General features: G+C 44.9%; 1 protein-coding gene across 1 annotated transcript in view; it reads right to left on the reverse strand.

Moving 5' to 3' along the window:
* Nucleotides 1-862: 862 nt before the first annotated feature.
* Nucleotides 863-17900, reverse strand: part of Hgd (homogentisate 1,2-dioxygenase) — a 48685-nt gene continuing 31647 nt past the window's right edge. Inside the window, exons 8-14 of the mRNA XM_041673064.1 lie at nt 17267-17346; nt 16291-16390; nt 14091-14215; nt 10684-10788; nt 8426-8552; nt 3648-3829; nt 863-1185 (exon numbers count right to left, since the gene is read on the reverse strand). Coding sequence (XP_041528998.1) covers nt 1036-1185; nt 3648-3829; nt 8426-8552; nt 10684-10788; nt 14091-14215; nt 16291-16390; nt 17267-17346 — 869 coding nt within the window. The 3' untranslated portion in view covers nt 863-1035. The remainder of the gene's footprint in view (nt 1186-3647; nt 3830-8425; nt 8553-10683; nt 10789-14090; nt 14216-16290; nt 16391-17266; nt 17347-17900) is intronic.

The raw sequence follows: 17900 nt of genomic DNA on the forward strand, positions 1-17900 counted from the left end.
TCAAATTTAGCAGGGTATCTTGTATTTCATCTGGCAGTCTAGTCCCTAGGTCCTAAAATATGACTCTTACCATGTATTATTAGAGGAAAACTTGATAGCAGCGAATTTAAGTTGCTGCCATGGCAACAAAGCAGAACAGATATGCTAACCCTGTAAAATCAAAGTCAGGGCAGCTATCCCTTTCCATATTTCTGTTCTGACTTGCATATCTTTGCACCCAAGGAGAACACAGTCAGCCCACTTCCAAAGTCTCAGGCCGTCCCGTCCTGGGAGGGACGCTGACCTTATAGAGGAAGCTTTATAAGTTGTGTTCAGCTCGCTAGACAATCATGCCTCATTTTCAATGTGACCTTCTCCTTGGGTATCAGTTTCTGTTGGCTCTTTCTCCCAAGACTGATTCTTCCCTTTCAACCGTTCATCCACAGCACCCCGCTCTAAGGTTAGTAAGAGGGATTTCACACAGGATTTCCAAATGGATTGACAAATGAATCAATAGAAGGATAACAGACTGTCTCCACTCAAGGAGGCCACAGGACCTTTCCTGCAAAGACCAGAGAAACCCAGATCCAGTCATCCCCAGACAGCTATTCCCCTAAAGTGAATGGATTACTGCTTCTTCTTGGCGGCTGCTGAACTTCTTGTCTAATTTCATTGTACATGACTACCAGAATTAGATGCCTGCTGTCCTGGGTATCCACACGGTTTAGACAAATGCCTGGTTCATAGTCTCTACAGATTCCTGTACTTGTGATCTTAAGAGTAAAGCCCATGGGAAGTGCTCCCACCCCGAGTTCCCAGACATGGGCTTCTCTGGCCCACCAGTCCTGGACATCGAGATGAGAAAATGATCATTTGCAACATCCACAGAACACGTATTTACTGAGGAACAGAAAGCCACAGACATTTCCAAATGTGTTTCCACAAACACGCTGAGTTCCTTGACTGTGAAAAGTGAGTCCCTGTGTCCCCAGACGCTGTGAGATTCTCAAGGGAACCAGGCAAATCCATTCTCAATTACAGGAGCAGGCTTCGGTCTCACTTAGGTCCTGTGGGGTTCCTGGAATTGGGGGTGAAGTGGCTCCTGAGAGGTTCCCAGCACTTGTAGTAGTTCTCATCCAGACAGTTGCAGGTCTTGAGTCCCCACTTGGTGACTGCCAAGCTCAAGGAAGACTCAAACATAAATGCCTGGAGGAAGACGAGAAGAAGCGGTAAGGGGATAATAGAGTGTGCTTAGTTACATACGTAGAGAAGGTATGGGTGAACAAAACATTGGACTAGTTGTGGTCACATGTACTGCCATGATGAGGGAAAACACAAGCCTAAGGTTCTGGGTCTGGCTTACCATGTATAAGCTGATGAAGATGTCTACAATGTTTCTATCTACTTACGGCCCTGAGTGTGGGACTAGCCTTGCTCATAGCAGTCTGGAGGCAAAGTTTTTATTTCCAAAGGCAGATGTGGGAGAATCCTGGGGTCTTCTGGGGGACCATCACTCGTGGTAATGTCCTGATATGTAGGGCATACTTTTACTTCACAAAGGAAGGCGCAAAGCCCCGAGCTGAGAGGTGGCTTGTCTAAGGGGGTAACTGATGGTAGAACTGAGGTCTTAACCTGTTTCTTCAGGAGCCTGACCAAGAGTTCAGCTCAGAAAAAGGAAAAAGAAGAAAGGCGAGCAAATGAAGATGGTCCATAAAGGAACTGATGCCGCACACCCCACTGTGTTCTGGATGTTTCTAGCCACAGTAGAAAGAAACTGAAAAATATTCTATATAGACTAGACATTTCAGCTTTTTATCAGTGGTTGATTTTTCTATCTATAGTGTCTTTTGTAAAATAATGTGAACAACCCAAACCTCACAATTATTTTTGCTTTCATTAAGAAATTAAAAACCCTCTAGACAGGCCAAAGGAAAATTATATTATTCCTTTGTGACACCACTTAGAACACCTGCATTAATGTTTGGGGTCTCTCACACATGGATTTCTCCTATCTGTGTCGGTGGAGGTGTGTGTCTTTGCCTGAACTCTATAGCTTTGATTGCGAAGGTTTAAAGCCCTACTCACACATGAGGGTAAATGTTACAGGCATTATTATTGTGGTCTTCTGCTGACTTCCTGTGAGTTTTGCTGTCAGGCTGAGTCATGAAAGATCATATAAACCACTGCCCACTGGAATAAGGCTATGCCAGACTGCTCCGTGTCTGCATTATATGATGGGAAATGGTAAGGAAGACATAAAGTTAGGTCTCGGTAAAGTTTCTATTTATGTGTATGTGTGTATCTCTGGAGGTGAGGATGCACACATGCATACAAGTGCCTGTGGAGGGTGCCCTCCAGATATTCTGGACCTCCAGAAACCCAGCCCCTTACCATCCTAATCCCCTTCCCAAGTCAGCTCCATTTCACTGGCAATCCAGGTCTTAGACTCAAATTCTTACTGCATGTGAAAAACAGCCCTGTACCTCACTATTGTGGAACATTGCTCTGAGTAGCACGGCTTTCAAAAGCCCATTTGGAGGCCCAAGGGTTATTGACGAACAACACTAGGGTGGATTGTGTACGCTCAAGGGCTGTCAGAGGCAAAAGCCGGAGATCATTGAACCGTCTCACAGAGTTGTAGGTTCCTATAGATGCTCCCAGGAGGCTCATGAAAGGGGTAACGGAGCCTAGGCTAAGGAGAAAGGAAGGGCCCTGTGTCCCTTTTTCTATAAAAGAAGCTCTGGCCTTGGACTCGGGCCTCAAAGCAAACCCCACAGGACAGGTGGACAGTTAATGCTGGGGAGTGTACAAGCCAGGCGTTTCGTCAAGCAGGTCTGTGCTGTGGGTGTTAAACCATGTAGCACTGAAGGCATTTGTTTTAAAATGTGCAGCAAGTCTGCATGCATATGGTTTAGCATAAAATTATTTCTTGTGGTCCAGTAAGTCTGTTTCCAAGAATTGAAAAAATAAATAAATAAAATAAAATAAAATAAAATCAAGAACCGCGGCCAACTGCAATTGTGTTCTGCCTCGGTGTTTACAGCTGGACACGAGAGGAATACAAAGCAGGCTTTAAATCCCATCAGCTTCACCCCATGCCAAAGGAGAACAAAGAAAATGAAAAAAGCAACTGAGAATTGCTGTCACCAGCCCTGACTATAGTGAGGCAAAAAACTGCTTGACCCTCCTTTGCTTTCGGGACTGGCTGAAGGTGACATTTGCCTCCTCTGTCCTCGGGATTGTTTCCCATACAGAATACTCTGGGCCAGGGCTGCCTTTAGATACGGCAAGACCCTTCAAAGAGTATTAATAATGCTTCCTTGCATTTAAAGTTACTGAACACTCCATGGGGCATTATAACTCGCAGATGTCCTCTGGGTTGGATACTATATCCACTCTACAGATGGGAAAACGAAGCGTGGCGAGCTTACATAGGAATTAAGAGCTGGGATTTGAACTGGTCTGACTCCCTGTCAAACTCCTACACTACCACACCAGAAGTCTAGGGTGCATATGGCTGTATGTATGTGGACTTCTAACGTGAACACATAGACACAAAACCCTCTTCCACTCCACCTCTGTGACTTCGGAGAGACGGGAAAGAGCTGTTTTCCTCTACTGAAATTTCAGAGCCCAGAGGCAGGCCCCTGACGCATCAGGCTGCTTACCATGGTACCATCAGCAATCCGCTCGGGTGCTAACTGGGCCTTGCTGGCCTTCTCAAAGCAGTCTGCATCCGGACCGTGAGGGGTCATGGCACTGTGCAGGCTGCCTCCCCCTGGCAGGAATCCACCTTGCTTTGCCTCATAGTGACCTTTGATGAGTCCCATGAATTCACTCATGCAGTTCCCTGGGAAGGTTGAAGCAGTGGCATTTTTATTATCCAAGGCTAGACCCATGAAAAAAAAATAGTATTTCTTCTAGGTTTTCAGGTCTCATATTTCAAATTCACCAAAGAATTCCACAACAGTACATGGTTTCACCACATTTCTGGTTCCCAGTCTAGATCAAAGTGGAGTGTGTGTGTGTGTGTGTGTGTGTGTGTGAAGATAATGACAGAGGACAAGCTCTAGATCTACACTCCATTATCAAGTGATAAGCTATGAGGCAGATGCTTGGTTTCTGTAAAACACTGATTCATCATAACAGATAACCGAATCTGAACAGGATAGAATCTTATTCTTCTGTTCTCTTGGACCCCGAAATCTGAACTTTGGAAATAATCCTTCTTTCTACTCCAGACAGAGGGCATTTCTACATGATTCTTTGTGGATTACTTCCTGGGCTCTGCTTGCATGCCTTCAATGGATGGAAGGCTCTACGGAGCAAGCTATCTTGTTATTGAATAGCTCTCAGGGTTTTTTATTCTTTTATAATTAAGTGGACATTTTTTTTTTACCTCGCCTTTAGGAGTCCCATGGAATTTGACAAAGCCCACTCTGCTTCCTTTCTTTTGGTATTTTATTTTTGGTGAAATAAAACTCTTTCTCAACATGACGAAAACCTAACAGCAAGAATGAAGAAAATCTGACACCTGGGTAAATGCAGATACCTTTCCACCTCTGCCAATCCAGTCATCTGTCTGCTTCCCCCGCTACTCGCTTGCCCCTCCACCCATACTCAGAATATAGAGTTACTAGTCTAATTACTGTGCGACACAGAGGGTTAAGAAATGACCTGCTCAGAGCTGCTCCTTGTCTGTCCTGTGGAAAGATGGAAGGTGCTGGGCATGTGACATTGAAGTGACAGTCCTGGCCAAGTCAAACACTCGACAGGCCAGGGCCATGTCCTTCTTCTCTCCATGGGAAATACAAGCAGGTACCACAACACTTCTACAATCAATTGAGCAGCCACTCATCCCCTGCCACCTACACAACACACTGCTCCAGGCCCTAAAAGTAAACAGTTGGCAACCCTGAGGAAACAGGGAGGCCCAGATCATAGCCCCACATGCGCCTCCAAAGGCAGGTAAAGGAAGAGAAGCAAATGGGAGCCCTAAGAAACTGAATTGTCTTTTCTTTTTTTGGCGGGAGGGGATTTCAAGACAGGGTTTCTCTGTAGCTTTGGAGCCTGTCCTGGAACTAGCTCTTGTAGACCAGGCTGGCCTCGAACTCACAAAGATCCGCCTGCCTCTGCCTCCCGAGTGCTGGGATTAAAGGTGTGCGCCACCACTGTGATTTAAGAACAGGTCTGCGCAGAGCTTCAGTCTGCAGTCACATTCCTCACTGCACTACGTGTTGCCAGGGTCACCTTCACAGTTTAATTTTAAGAAGAGAGCAGGACAGAATTTGGTTTTGATCTGAATGTGAATTTAGTTAGCAATGAGTTGGGTGAAGATATTCTACATGGCTTTTGATGTTTCAAAGGACAGTGGGAGGGTAGAGCTTGCCTTCCTGATTAAAGCTGGCTCTAGTTGACTCAGGTGCATTAAAATGACTAGAGGCAATATTTCTACAGAAATAATTCTCCAATTCCCCTTAAAGTCACATCAAAGTAACAAAGATTTGGAGTATCGCTACAGCGATATTTTCATATCTCTGATAAAACTAATTTCTAACTTCGGGTTCTGTGTGTTTTTTTTTTTCCAAACCAACTCAGGGAACCACATCTTTATGAGATGGTATTTGGGGGCAAGTCATTAAAAACATCATAGGAGGCATGTCGCAAGGACCACTGTTTCAGGCGCTCTGCAGTACAAAGGAGATTAAGGAGTGAACCGGGAGCCCGGAGCACAGCAGTGCAGTTTTTGTCCCTCTACCTAGGAGGGGAGACGAGCCCTCCACCACTGCTCTCAACAGAAAGGCTGTAGACCTCTGGGTCAGAAGCCTCTGGCGTCCTAGTTCAAAGGGCAGCCTCTGAGTTTCTACTTTAAAGCCAACGAATTAAACTCTGGAAGAGAGAAGCTTGAGAATAAACTTGAAAGGGAAAGGGTACTCTTGATGGTGACCTTGAAGGGGCACGCTGGCTGTCATCTGACTGTGAAGTGGCCCTCTTTCATCCGACAGCCTTACTTCCCCACCCTCCCAAATGCTTAAACTGCCTATTCAGTGCATCTGTCCACCATGAAGCTCTGGTACCTGGGAACTGTTACAGAGAGGAACTCATATACACAGAAGGTTCTGTAGTTAACTATGGAAAATCATTTGTTTTCCAGACTGCTCCGGCTGAAAATGCACAATGCAGCCTTTCCAGACCTCTATGTTAAAAAAAAATGTAAAATCCTCCTGAAAGCAGAATTGTACCTTGACCTGTTTAATTTGCACAATTAAAAATGTCAACTGCATTAAACACAGCTGCAGTGTACTTATTCACTCTTGGTAATGCATTCACTGACTGGATAAATATTCCTAGACGTGGATTATGCACAGGCCACAGCACTAGCCGCATCAATTAGCAGTCACATGTGTCTGCTTTGGCATCAGACAATCTGCAATTTAATCCTGACCCTGCCACTCAACTAACTGTGAGACCTGGAGAATGGCTTCCTTTCTGTGTTGGTCTCATCTTCAGGGAAACAGAGAGGGAGATAATTGATATTATCTACCTCTTGCTGCTGTTATAACCCAAATAAGTTAATACTTTGAAAAAAAACTTATAGTAGGGCCTTACAAACTTGCCAACAATCATTAGTCTTAATAATACAACTAAAATAAAACTGAATTTGTCTGAGTCACCTTCTTCTTTGTGCTAGTGACTGGTGGGGAGGGGAAGAAAAGCTATCAAATGATCTTACCCATTAGTGAATTCTACCAATTCTACCAGCTCTGCACCATCAACCTGCTGGTGAAATGTGCCTATACGTGCAGTAGTGGCATGACTACCATGGGGTAACCAACTGCTCTCTAGATTTGAGGCCTGTGTCATAGAATGATCCTTTGCTTGGTTCTGGAAGTCTGGTCAAAGCCCAAGCCTTGGGAAGTCATAGGCCGTGCAAGGAAAATTACTACTGACATTTAGCTACATAGACATAATGTCAAATTTCCTTCTAAATATCCATGTTCATTTCTCAGACAGAAAATTGCCTTCAACCCCACTCAAAGAAGCTTCTGTTTGCTGTGGACACTGGTGAACTCAGAGTCTCATTGGCTGCTCAAGATGCTGAAAATAGGTGGAACATGGGAGCTGAAGCCTAGAGCAAGTGTTTATACTATCCCTTCTAGGGCTCAAGGGATGCTGTGGGAAGACAGAGTGAAGTAACATAGAAGCTGGAAGATAGGAGGTAGATTAGTAAACACCATCCTCTACATACAGAAGGGCCAGTGTAGTTAGGAACTCATAGGAGCTTCAGTTACTTGTGCAAGGCCCACACATGGCAGGGACGCTTAATGGTCAGGGAGAGGCCCTCTCAATGGTCAGTCATGAATTCTGGGGGGGCTAATGGGAAATGATCCCTTACTTCTGAACTGTAGGCCATTCATGGAGGGTACAGGTAAAGGGAGTCAACTTCATGATTCCATGATGGTCAGCCATTGTCTTCAGTTTTGTACCAACTGGTCTACCCCCAGGCTCCAATGAGTAGTTTCAATCCCAAGGTCATAGAGAAGGTCTTGGTCAAACGCTGGCGGACACAAATTAAACAAAAAGAATGGAATGTGGGCCGGGAAGGCAGTGGTGGTGCAGGCCTTTAATCCCAGCACTTGGGAGGAATAGACAGGTGGATCTTTGGATCTTCGTGAGTTCTGAGGCCAGCCTGGTCTACAAGAGTCAGTTCTAGGACAGCCAGGGCTATTACACAGAGAATTCCTGTCTCAAAAAACCAAAAAATAAATAAATAAATAAATAAATAAATAAAAACCAAAATGGACTGTGGGATAGAAATCAATAGAGATGAGGGGGTGTATGTGGAATGGGCTGTGGGATAGAAATCAATAGAGATGAGGGGGTGTATGTGGAATGGGCTGTGGGATAGAAATCAATAGAGATGAGGGGGTGTATGTGGAATGGGGGAGATGAGACAGGGTGGGGGTGAGGCAGTCAGAATGCGCTATACACACAGATGAAATTGTCAAAGAAAACAATTCATTAACAACACCTCCATCTTCCAGAACAGTTGATCTCCCAGATTAGATCGCTGTCTGCTTTGTTTTGTCAAAGTAATTAAATAAGGAACATTTTACTTGCTCTCGGATCAGATTTAAGTAGTTTCCCCAAACAAACTACTCCCCACCCTTTATAAAGATCTGAATTCCACGGTCTCGCCTCACAGGCTTCCAACCTTTCTGTCTCTCTTTCGAGCCAGAGAAACAGGAGCCAGGTTCAGTCCACGAATCACCCTGCAGATACTGTGAGGGCTGGAGTCTCTTAAAGCCCAAGAGTAGCCTGAGAGGCCGGATTCTAAATTCAAGGCACGTCAGGGGGTCCAAGAACAACCTGGCCCTTGTCCCCAGTGCCACATTACTTTGCTGTTCCTAGTGTCCAGCGGTATTCTGGTGAAACAGAGACTTACTGTGGTAATAAGGAGGCCGGAAGGTCTTATTTGCCACCCCCCACCGAGGTGGGAAGATGACAAAGTCAGCAATGGCCACTCCAGGTCGGATAGACTTGGCCGTGAGCACTGTGAAAATGGAAGGATCCTGTAGACACACAAGAGGAGGCTGAAGGTAAGATGCCTGGGAGGGGAGGGAGCCATGACAGCTTGTCACCTGCACAGGAAGGTGTTTTCAAGTGACACTTTCTGATTAAGTGACCCAGGTCAGAATTAGATATTTGGGCTCTGATTGAATTGGAGTAATCATTCGTGTGGCTGCCTTCTTGCTGTGATGGAAGCAAAATGCATTCACGCCGGGTAAGAGGACCGGCAACTGTGGTCTTAGCCTGCTGAGTCTACATTAGAGGCGCCCTATTTCCCTCCAGCACGGACAGCGAGAGTGCCTGACTTCTTCTACCCCCAGCCTGAGTGGCAGGGAGCTTGGTGCTGCTCAGAGAAGGTCGGGGAACAGACAAAGCAGCATCCACATCCAAGGGTGGAGGTCAGGATGCTTCTTGGGGAGGCAGGGCATCAGAGTCCAGATGGTGTCCACAGGCGGGAAAAACCTGAGAACTGGTTAAAATTAAGTAATTTTCTGACTGTTGATTGACTCCTTGATTGACTCTCAGAAGGATGAGATTATACTTTTTCCAAGAACATTAGACTCCTAGGTGGAAAGACCTAGATTCAATGTGATTGATATCTGTGTCACTATCAGAAGCAGTGCTGACACCGGGAGATTCAGAGATTGGGAATCTATTCTCTACTCCTTTAACTTTAATTGGGGAAAGGAGAACGTGGCTATTTCTTTTTCAAAATCACTCTCTGTTGAATTTGCTCTTTGATGGCTTCATGCATTTATGCAGTGCATTCTGGTGACCGCCAGCCCTCTCCTGGTCACACCACCCTTCCTCATCTCCTGTGACAGGATCAGGGAAAGCTTCAAAGGCCTATGACTTGAGCTAACTCTTTAAAAGTGAACAAAAGAAAGGTAGGGGAGAAAAGAGGAACAGAGGGAGGGATTTTATCAGGGAAAATAGAAAAGATATCAAGGTCCTCTGAACTTTTGTAAAGCAAGGGAAGGTTAAAGCCAGAGGGATGCGGTGAAGGATGAAGGAGGAGTGAGATGCGATACTAGAGAAAGGAGCCCAGGGCCAGATGGTGAGGAGTACCAAATGCCACACTTTCAAGCTCAGACTTAATCCTAAATCGTGGGGAGCCTGCAAAGGTTTTCCACAGCGGTGATCAGACTGAATTTAGGGGAGATAACCACCCCAGCAGTACAGAGAAGAGTGAATCTCCGTAAATTCAAATGAAAACCAAACCAAAACACAAAACCATGAACAAAACAAAAAGTCGACCCAATTCTTCTTGCTGGAAGTTACTGTTTTTCCTTTCATTTGTCAGGGGAAATGGTCGGAAACTATTAAAAGGAAGACAAGGTAGGAAGGCTCAAATAGAGCTTTACCAAGGTCTCAAGGTACTTCTTCACAATGCTTTGGGCTTGGAATCTTGATTTTCTTTTTCCCCTTTGGTTTTATTAAGATCCACTGTTGTTCAGAAAGGTAGTCTGGGCCCCCCAGAGAGAAACTGAATTGGCTCGGAGTAATCCTTCTATCTCTGACTCTCTGGCTTCTGCCCCAATTATCCCTCAGCTTGTGGGTTAAGTTAATCTATTATGAAGTACACTACAGAATGAGCTTCCCCTCAGGGTCACAGAACTAGCACTTTATCTGGGCTCTCGGGAGCCTGTACGGACCTATCCTTGGCCCCCTAATTGACTAAAAAAATATGACTAAATTCAAACAAAATTAAAAAAAAAAAGAATCAAGTGTTCAACCTTTGCGTAACTTTACAAGAGGGCTCCCTTGCTCTTCATAGTCAACCACAGCCAGAAGCAGAGGCTAGGGTGTGGGAGGCAGCCAGAGCAGAGTTTGCAAGGTAGCCAGGTCTGTAAACGACCCTCCCTCCTGCCTTCAACATTAGCATTAGCAGCTTTTCCTTTTCCCATTTGTGAGAGCTGTGATTACATTGAAGTAAAATAAGTTAGGTTGGGTATTTCCTGGCTTCCTCGTTTGCCCTGGAATGTTTCCTTCACCAAAGGGCAGGTGACCCTGTTGAGGATGTGAAGGATGACCTTGAGAACCTTAGCTCTGTGACTGTCCACAGGTATACTCTGGATCCCTCCCATTCAAGGGCTGTCTGGTCCCCAGGGTTCCTGCATGGCCCAGACTTACCGCATGATCGAAGGCCACTGCATTGATCACCATGAAGTTCTCTAGGTTGTACTTGTAGGGCGTATAGTTTCCGTGCCAGGCCACAACATTGAATGGGGAAACACTCTAATCACAAAAAACCAGGAGAGCATGGTCTTAGGATGTAATATTTCCATAGCTGCAGACTTGCAGTACTTACTGACATAACTTTTTATTTGCTATTGTTCTAAATTTAACTAGACCATCCTTTGGGAGCATCGTAGCTCATAATCATTCTGCAGTTGCTTCGCACACCCTCTCCTAGGTCCTCACTTCGTCGTTAACCCCTTTTCCAGTTCAGAGGCTGCAGCTGTCAGGCCTGTCACGCGTACAGCCAAAGCCTAGCACACTCATCAAGCGGTACTTTTTCAATTTTTAACTTAACTGTATCTGTATATGCCAGCAGTTCTCAAACAATCTGGGCTTCCCTCTGTTTCCTGGTGCAGCAGGCACTTGCTGTGCTATTTCTCCAGGGTTTTGCTGTCTAAAGGAACTTCTCATAGACACAGTGTCTGCTGTTGAGCTCGTGGAAGAAGACACCGTGAAGAGCCCCAATCTACATGTTTGAGATTTCAGAATGACACCGTGCTCTGTTTCATCTGGAGTAGGAGATCACTTTGGGGCTATGGTATTATAATCTTCCTCATGGGTACTGTGCATCTAATCCAGAAGGAGGATCCGATAAAGAATATTCTAAAGTTCAGAGTATATGGTTGATCAAAATACTGAGAATAAGAGATGCTCAGCCGTAAATGGGACATCTGTATCAATGCCCACCCAGCCAGACCAAGGCTCAAGGACCATCTTGAAAGAAGAAGAGGCAGAAATCATATAAGAGTTGGGAGATGGGAAGGAATATAGTGAAATATTTATTGCCTTCTATACATGAATGGTTGCCAAACTAATGAACTCATAGCAGCAAGATGTGCATAAGAGCAAGCTAGCCAAAATTCTGCTACAAATGGCATAGATGATCTCCAGGCCTCCAGGAACTGAAGATGTGTCACTGGTAGGCTTCCCATGTTCCTGTGGGTAGACCTACATCCATGCACATATAGGTAGCATTAACTGTAATTAGGGTGTATAAACAATAAAAAAGTGAAAAGATGTGAATTTGGGAGTTAGATGTGTTGAAGGAGATATGGAGAGAGGAAAAGGGGAAATGGGGCTGAATATGATCACATGTCTTTGTTTTTATGATATTATGATATTCTCGAGAACAAAGAAAAAAATTTAAGGGAAAAGACCATGCACAAAAACATGGTTAGGGCTAAGTGGAACCATCTTGGAAGTGTTGAGGTTCCTGAGCCTTACCACAGTGGGAAGGCATTGGCATTTCTAGTCATGAGAAAAAGAAAGGAAAGTACTGTTATAGGATGCCGGCAGGAGCCAGAACCATGAAGAAAAGTCTATTTGTAAATATTTGTAGCTAGTTCTTTGGGGGAAACAAGGCTCTGATTTATAGTATTTTCCGATATCTGTGCTACGAATACTCTCACTATGATATTTATCTCCCCCAATAATGTTTTTTTTTTTTTTGGTGAAAAAAAGAACACAAAGAAACAATGCTGAGTGCCTGGTTTTGAGTCCCAGTATGATGCTGCTGAAACCCAGGGTGGTACAGATGTGTGCACATCAGCTTTTACAAGTTGCAATGAACTGACTCCCCACACTGAGGCCACTCAACAGGAGATAGACCAGGCCCTATTCATGTCTTCAATAGGGAGGAAGCGATGAAGAAATGTCCAACTATTCTCTCTCCTGTCATCAAGTTTCTTCCAGTTGAGCCAAACAACAGACAGCAGACGAAGGAGCCCAGGCTACTCTGTGGACAAATGTCAGTCCCCCAGGATACAGACCATGGCAGTGGAGAATGGGCCAGTGGGACCATCACAAGGCTCCCCTGGGAAGTAGAAAGCTTTCTTTCTACAGCAGCTGCTGGCTACTGCCAGAAAGGAGGCCCTCTATCAACTGAGTGTAAAATAATAATAGTCTGGGGAGCATACTTAAAGCTCATGCAGATTTGTTCTTCGGATTCTCCAGAGGTTAACGCTTTTTGCCAGATGAGAGAATTCATGTAGGCATAAGCATCGTAAACGAGGCTTTCTGTGGTTTTCTATACAAATATTCCCTGAACCACTTCTGAAAAATCCCGACCCAGAGAACATGAGGATAACACATGACTGTTTGCTCCAGGGCTTAAGCTGAAGTTTCAGACTGCTTAGTCTCTGCTGGTTGGCATGGCCTTTGGTGCCAGTCACGGAAAATAACATGTGCCATGCAAATGCAGACAACAAATCAGACAAATAAAACAGCAAAGCAGACAATAGCAAGAGAAGGGCTATTTGGGTACTTTCATTATATGATTAATCTGTTCTAACACTCTGCTCTCGAGAAGTTAAGTAATAACACATAGTAATAGCCTGGCATGATGGGGCACACTCGAAATATCCTTTTTTGGAAGGTAGAAGCAGGAGGGTCAGGAGTTCAAAGTCACTCTCAGCTACAAGGAAAATTCAAGGCCAAACTGAGCTACATGAGACCTTGTCTCAAAAAAAAAAAATGAACAAGAAGTCATATAGTATTATAGCATAGATTATATATTTTTTTCATATGACACTCTTTCAGAAGGGACAGAATGTTGGCATCTCTCAGAATTAATTTTATATTATTGCCTGTGATTTCATGTTCTGAGTTTACTAGGTCCCTGGGATAGTTGAAGTTAATTAGCAAATTCTCTTTGTTTTAGATCAACGACTAATCAGTTGTATTTGAAATGAGGTTGTCACTGAGTAATATCAATCTTGGCTGATCTTTGTGGTGATTCAGCTTCTTTTTCAGAACATATTTAGGCGGCCTCTATGGCATGTTCCCCATGTCATTTCCAGAGACCGGCATAGTGCCAAATTTCCATTGCTAGATGGAAACCTGTAAAGTCTAACAGTTGGGGGTTTTAACCCTGGTTCTTTCACTTACTGGGACATGGGTGATTAATTATCGCTATCTGGCCTATTTTCATGACTAGGAAGTCAAGCAGTATGTAATTTGCAGTACCTCAGTAGTGTGATAAAGACAAAAGGATGTGCTGGGCGGTGGTGGCACACACCTTTAATCCCAGCACTCTGGAGGCAGAGGCAGGTGGATCTCTCTCTCTGTGAGTTCGAGATACACCTGCCTCTCTGTGAGTCCGAGGCTAACCTGGTCTACAGAGCAAGTTCCAGGACAAGCTCCAAAGCTACAGACAAATCCTGCCTAGAAAAACAAACAAACAAACAAACAAACAAAAATACACAAAAGGACATATGCAATGTACCTAATGTTGGCCTTGGCTTTTAACTGGTGCTTCATAACTCCACATTCAGACCTGGCTACCAACAGTCGTACTTTACCTGTTTGGAAGCAAACAGCTTGCCTTGGTATTTATTGATCACAGTGTAGCCTCCTGGCACTTGACGATCTTCATACCAGGCAACAGGGATCAAGAAATCACGAGGATTGGCCAAGCCATTTGCTCCTAGAACACAGTAATCCAAACCCAATTTAGATATTTCCAGAGTCAAAGGGAAGATGCCTGCAAAGGGAAGGTCTTCTTCTGTGTCAAGAACCATTCCACAAATTATCATCAAACTCCTTGCTGGCGGGGCAATGGCTGAGTGCCTGCCTGCCTGGCATATGTGAGCCCCTAGGTTCAATCCCAAGCAAAACGGAATCTACTGGATCTCAGTCTGGTAGATTTGCAGAAAGATCCAAGAGTTTTTGGTTGAAAAACAGAAAATTTCAAAAATCCTCATAAGCAGCATTGTTTTCTAAATTTGAAGAGTGATTGTGGCTCATTTGTTATTTTTATAATCATTACCACATCACTATTCATTTACCACGGGCGAGAGAAAGGGCGAGGGAGGAACCAGAGAGGAGGAGAGGGGAAGAGTTGCGAGAACAGCAGCAGATCTCTGTCCAAGGAAGCCCGGAGACTCTCTCCAACACATGCTTAGACCTTGATCTCTTATAAAAAGGCTACAAGCTATTGTCCCAGGTCGGCTTCTGCCCGGTAGATAGAACTCAAAAGCCAGGATTATAAAGCTGCTGTCCAGCATGAAAAATATGTGCCTGCCATTCAGAGAGGACGAATTGAGGACCTGCCTGTTTAGCTTTGCACAGGAGGGAGTGTTCCCTCCGGAGAAAGGAAATAAATCAAAAGACAAAATATGAAAAAGCGTAAGTGCAAAAACATAATTTAACTCAGAGAGGAGAGGCCTGGGGAGTGTTTTATCATTTCCAGCTCCTGGGGTTAAAAAAAAAAAAAGAGCCCCCAGCTGGTTAGTAAATTATATATATATTTTCCAGAGGGAACATGCTCCGTGGAACCTGAAGGCTCAGCTGCCTGTACAGCAGCAGGAAGCTAGACCAAAGTGGGAAGAGTGGGTGGAAGGCAGGATGACAGACGGCCCACCATGGCTCCAGCTGCCTCTCTACTACCTCCCACCTTCCTCTGAATATTTGGTTCCCCAGGGGAGTGACCAGAAGGCACAGGCTGGCCTGTCCTTGTTGCTCTGAAAAGCTGTTGACACAGAAGGAAAGAGCTGGGAGGTACGGCTCAGGATGAAACTAGGGGCCAAATTCCCGGGCTCCTTTTTTTCTCCAAGGGAGGCTCGAGAACAATTACTCCTAAGATCTTCCCTCCCTTCCCGCACTCCCTGCCTTCAGAGGTTGGAAGAGCAGGGGCAGGGACAGCAGGAAATTTTAATCTACCACATAGGGGCTGTTGTTTCTAGCTCCTTCATAGCGTGAAGTGACATACTCGTTGAGTGTGCTAAGTGTGTGGATTTCGGGAGTGTGCTCAGAAGGACTGTGGCGCTCAAAGGTCACGTGTCTCCCAGTCCGTTCCATTGTTCCACGGGACTAGAACCCAGGCCGGCCATTTTTACAGCTCATTGACTTCAGAAAGCAATTCTTCACGAAGCTCATTCTCATTAGCTTGTATTCGCTTAAGTAGTTCCCTTCCCTCTTCTCTTTAATGTGCCATCAAAAATTAATCAAATCTCAGGGCTGGGAAGGATGTAGCTCAGTGCTTGCCTCATATGCCTGAAGCCCTGGGTTCAGTCCTCTGCACTGCATGGTACTGGCATGGTAGTGAATCTCAGTACTCTGGAAGGAGTGGCAGTAAGATTAGAGGTTAAACGTTGTTCTCATCCTTGTAGAGAGAGTTAGATCAGCCTGGGATATAAGAGACCCTGACTTACAAAAAACAAAACAAAACAAACAAACAGAAAACAAAAGAACAAAACCCAAAAGAATTTACTCAAATCTCAGATCTCATTCTTGGTAGCTCTTCTTGGGATCCCCTTGGTGTCCTTTGAAATACATAGTATCCAACCAGAAACCCATTACATGCCTTTACCCTCATTGGTTGTTCGGTGGTGTTATTTTAGAGAAACTTAGAGTAGATTGGTTTGGGTCATTTTCTGTTATCCGTGCATTTGAAAGGAAGGCACTTGGTCTGAGGCGGTTGTCTGGAGAGAGAAGGTGTGAGAGTGGGAGAGATGGAGGGAGGTGCATCTATCTCAAGGGAGGCTTAGACGGAAGGCTTACCAATGGGTCCCAGGTCAGGTAACTCAAAGTGGACGCCGTAGACCTCCAGGATGTAGCCCCTGGTCTCCTCGAAGACATCGACGCTGAATCGCATTCCTCTCTGGAGGACAGAAGCACAAGCGTGCCTTCTTAAATAAATCATATTCTTGCAGTTAGACGCAGAAGGAAAGTGGCTGTGGCTCCAGGCATGTTGTTGTGGTCAGTTTGAATCTAATTGGCCCCCGTAATCTCATAGGGAGGGTTGCTGTTAGGAGGTGTGGCTTTGTTGGAGTAGGTGTGGTCTTGTCGGAGGAAGTGTGTCACTGTGGGGGTGGGTTTTGAGGTTTCCTACGCTTAGGATACCACGCAGTGTCTCCGTCAACTTCTTGTTGCCTTCTGGTCAAGATGCATCCTGTACCATATCAGTTTGCACGCTACCATGCTCCCTGCTACCCACCATGCTCTTTGCCGTGATGATAATGAACTGAACCTCTGAAACTGTAAGCGAGCCACCCCAATTAAATGTTTTCTTTATAAGAGTTGCATGGTCATGGTGTCTTCTGACAGTAGTAGAAACCCTAACCAAGACAATTGTGAAAGGCGAGCAGATTAAAGATGGGTTACAAAGAAAAATCTAATTCTTAATTGTACCCACAATAACCTCTCATTGGGTCCAGAAATAACAGCAGCTTCCAATTAGCCAAAAAAAAAAAATTTTTTTTTGAATACCTTCACCATCTCCTCTCTCTGATACAGCATCAAGCAGACAACAAACATTTAGGGAAGGGAAGGGATAAACATTCTTTGCTTTGGGATTGTGTGCTATATTAAACAAAGCAGGCACTGGGCCGCTCACCCCGAAGCCGCTGTGTGACTCACATTCCTCCCTGTTGCCCAGACATGACAGAGACATTTTAGCATTAGAAATAGCGGCAGCTGAAACATCTGATAACTCCTGAATTAGGGAGAGGCGGCGGGGAGGGGGCTCATTACCAACCTGAATGACGCAGATCTCGTTGGGCTGCAGGAGCATCTTGCCAAACTCTGTGTAAATGAGAAGCTTCCCTTTCTGGGGAACTGGCAACAGGGAGAAAAAAGAAGGCAGTGCAGGGGTGAGCCGCCCTGTTCAAGGGAGAACCTGAAGGCTTAAGGGCTGGAGTTGGTTGTTCTTGCGAATGAGGAGGCCTTTATTGTGTCTCTTGGGAGTAAGTTATATTCTGACAGTGTCAGTTAACTGTTTTACTGTCTAGACAGTCTGGAAAGTTCTTCAAAATCTCAGTCTTCCCTCCCACTCCGACCCCTGTAGAGGAGCTTGTATATATACACTTTTGTGAACTGATCCAAAAGGGTCATAGACATAGCATGGGAAATCACTCTTTTCTGACATGTCAATGGGAATGCTGGGCATCTGCATATCTCCCGACTACATGAAAATGTTCGCACCCCAATACTGTTGCTAACACCACCATGGAAAAACCAGAATAACCTCTGATGGGCCTTAACATTATAGATGGTCTCATAATTTTTTTTTTTATCTGAGTGGTGGTTATCGATGACAAATGGGCTTTCCTTGGGTGAGTTTAAAAGCAAATAGAATTTTCCTAATAAGTTAGCCATACGTTATTAACTTC

This window comes from Microtus oregoni, unplaced genomic scaffold (genome assembly GCF_018167655.1).
Source record: "Microtus oregoni isolate MIOR12 unplaced genomic scaffold, Mior012 000023F_ref0000262, whole genome shotgun sequence".
Taxonomy (NCBI): Eukaryota; Metazoa; Chordata; class Mammalia; order Rodentia; family Cricetidae; genus Microtus; species Microtus oregoni.